A 3616-nucleotide genomic window follows, 5' to 3' on the forward strand; every position below is an offset into this window, starting at 1 on the left:
CAGTATAGAACATATTTTCTGCCTCATTCTGTGACAAGAAGCCACATCAGATCACAAAAGGAAGCAGTTGTGGAGTAAAAATGTTATAGTGTTCTCTTTTGCTGGACAACAGGTTTAGAAACGCTTCTCATTTGCAAGTAATGTCAAGGGAAGTTTAGCTTTAGGCATTTTAATTTAAGAATGTTTAGCTTAGCTAGCTGACGGTGTCTACCTGCTGCCATCAGAGCAAGTGTAATAAATACTGCATTCACGTGCTCCTCGGATGCTCTCATTTCCCGAGTTGTGCTTTTAAGTCAGAATGGACACTTGCGTTACTACAAAGATGTGTTGGATTTGTATTATTAGAGCTTTCCGACTTGCGTTCGTGAATTTTCTCAGTCAGGAAATTATTTTTCACGTGCGGTGCCTTACGTCCGTTTCGGAGAACCAGAGAACAGATATTTAAATAGATTGCTCAAGCATTTAAGTGGCACTGAAATGAGGCACCGAAATCTGCGTTCTGATTCGGTTCTAGTACATACCGGTTATTAGGGCCTTTCGCATCACCGGGGACCTTTTCATAGTACCAGAACTAATTGTGGAACTACCCACTTTTTGGCGTTTCGCACCGCCGGAACTGGGTGCGATTTTAGTACCGGACTGCCTTTTTCGAGAACCAAATTAGCTCGTACTCCGGAGGATTCGGTTCTAGTACATACCGGTTACATCGGTACCGGTGCCATATTGGTACCGGGTTTCGGTACCCAACCCTAATCAGGGAGGGATTTTTGTTTGTCGTTTTAATTTTAGTTTCCATTCATTTTTCTATACCGTATTTTTTTTTATCGCGTTGTTTCATGCACATTATTTTTTTATTATTCTGTAGCCATTTTTTATTATTTTATTATCTATTATTTTTTCATTAGGTGTTTATGTAGCCTAGACAATAATAATCTTTTACATTGTAATCCTTTAATTTTTAATATTTGGCATGTTTGTGTGCTGCTGCTGTGTGTGTAATAAGCAGAGTGTACGCGTGTTGTGGACCCGCCTATAGTTATAATATTTTATAATTTATAGTTACATAATATTTTAATATATCATTTAGTTATCAACTTCATTTTTAGATGTTTTTCCCAAAGTTCCAAATAATGAACTATTAACTATTGTCATGCAGTAAAAGTATAGAGCTGTAAAATGAAAGTGGATCAGCTCAGAGTTCATGTCGAGATATATTCATATGTCAGTTGAATGCATCTCTCGCTGGGTTTCTCGTTTCAGGCACAAACACGATGGCTCTTCTGGAGAAGCTGGAGTCGGGAAGTGTTTACCTGGTGAAGATCTCGGCCTCTAACCAGGCGGGAGACGGCCCGTTCTCCAGCACCGTAGAGCTGCGGCTCACGAGCGAAACACACCTGGGAAAAAACATCCCGCGTCACGCCGAGAAAACAGGTGCACCTCACACATCAAACCCGAGAACGAGCCATGCATTGCTTTTTCTTCAAATTAAAAAAAAATCTCACTGTCTCTCTGCCTGATATTATTTAATAATATATATAAGTATTAGGGATGTAATGATATCAAAATCTCACGATACGATAATATCGCGATATGAAGTCCACGATACGATATTTATCGCGGTGTTTAACAAAAGACAAATTAAGAATTGGAATTTTTTTTTTTATTTTGTACATTTTACAGTTAAATTATTCTATCTAATGCACTTTGAGAGCTCAAAAGTAAGAGCTTCAACCCATGTTTCTTAACTAAGAAAACTTAAGTCAGAAAAAAGTCAGTGAATTGAACTTTAAAGGGGACTCAAGCCTCTTTTTATTTATTTGTGATATACACTGTCTCAGTCTAAATTACACTCACACTGGTGTTTTAGGAAGCCAAACAAATTAGAATAGAATATAATAATAACAACAATGACAGTAATAATAGCCATATGCTGTAAAACACTTGCACTGTAAAATAAATGAAAACGCATATTTCATAGGTATATTATTTTAGTTTTACGCTACAGTAGGGAAATTACAATACTTCTTTCCTAATTTCTACACTTGAAGAGATATTGTGAATTTGGACTGCATTTAAACCACTAGCTGTCAGCGATTCATATACTGCACTTTTAGCTTTTATTTTGACAGAAACTCCAGCTTCAGTGAAAACAGGCTTACAAAAACACGTCTCACTACAAATCTAGCGAAACGCTGTAATCATCTGCTACTAAAAATAAAGCCTAACTAAACTAAAGGAGTTGACTGCATTCATTCAGTGTGAACGAGTCGTTCTGAGACGCTGAAAACACCGGATCACGAGCTGATCGTCTGAACGAAGTGTGCGCTTCACTTTAAACACGCAGCGCAAACAGACTTGATGAACAGATGAAGACACATATTGTGCTTTCAGTTCGAGTTCGTTTGACAGACACTGTGCCAAAGCATAATGCCCCAAAACACAACTCTAAAGACCTCTTATGTTAGAATAAGACTTTAAATATATTTTAAAAACTACACTTTTTGCTCGGAAGACCTATCGTTTCATATCGTCATGTGACCGCGATAATATCAAAACAGTTTTGCTATCGCGATACCACGATATTAATAATATCGTTACATCCCTAATAAGTATAATTATGTAACATTTCAATTATTTACCTATTTAATTCTGCATTATAGCAGAAATGTGTTTTGTATATTTTAACCAAGTTATATACCATTTCTGCAGCGTTTATAGACGGCCTGTACCACATGGATGAGAAGTCCATGACCGGCATCATCGTTGGCGTGTGTATCGCGCTGTCCTGCATCTTCCTCTGCATCTTCATCCTCCTCACCAAGAGCACAACACAGTGAGGCTTCAGCATCATCATCATCACTCTGTGTTTGCAGAACATAGACAACTAAACTAGATGGAAAATGAATGAGGCTGATGTCGTTGACTTGTAGCCACAATCTAAAACGATGTTTTCTCTCAGCAGGAAGTCTATACCTTTTTAGACAATGTGAACAAATCGTTGTTGTGTATCTGTGCTCAACTCAATTAGAGCCATGCGCTGCTGGCTAATTTAATCAAGTAGAGTATCCTGTTACTTCTTAGTCATGCACATCTTATCTTACTGCAGCAGCATCAGGCCAACAAGCTCATGACATCAGAGTTTTAAAACAATTGTTGCATTTGCACAGAATCAGGAGCTGCATGATTTATGCATTATGCATCATTTACTTTGGGTGTTTCTTCAACTATAGGTAACAAACATTCTCAAAATAAATATTGATTTAATTTGTCTATTAACACATTAAATGGTTAATTTATTTGTAATAATATTTAAATATAAATTTTTAAGTTGTATGGTAACGGTGTTATGCTATTATATATGTGTGTGTGTGTGTGTTTAGTAATTTTGTTATGTGATTGATTGTCATTTTTATTATTTTATTTTTAAATATTACTATTTAGGTTTAATTTATTTTATTTCAGTTTTAGTTCCATTTGAGGTTTTTGAGGTTTTATATATAAATAAAAATAAAATAATATGTATATATTTATAAGTTATAAATAATATTTATAATTTAATTTATTTCACCTCTATTGTAACAAAAATGTTGTGTTATTTAAGTATAATTGAGATAAT

At 35.6% G+C, this 3616-nt stretch overlaps 1 protein-coding gene across 1 annotated transcript in view; it reads left to right on the top strand.

The window, feature by feature from the left end:
- prtgb (protogenin homolog b (Gallus gallus)) overlaps positions 1-3616 on the top strand; it is a 37891-nt gene that overhangs the window by 29385 nt on the left and 4890 nt on the right. The window contains exons 15-16 of the mRNA XM_016494738.1: positions 1261-1431; positions 2710-2833. Coding sequence (XP_016350224.1) covers positions 1261-1431; positions 2710-2833 — 295 coding nt within the window. The remainder of the gene's footprint in view (positions 1-1260; positions 1432-2709; positions 2834-3616) is intronic.

This window comes from Sinocyclocheilus anshuiensis, unplaced genomic scaffold, assembly GCF_001515605.1.
Source record: "Sinocyclocheilus anshuiensis isolate Anshui unplaced genomic scaffold, SAMN03320099.WGS_v1.1 scaffold923, whole genome shotgun sequence".
Classification (NCBI taxonomy): domain Eukaryota; kingdom Metazoa; phylum Chordata; class Actinopteri; order Cypriniformes; family Cyprinidae; genus Sinocyclocheilus; species Sinocyclocheilus anshuiensis.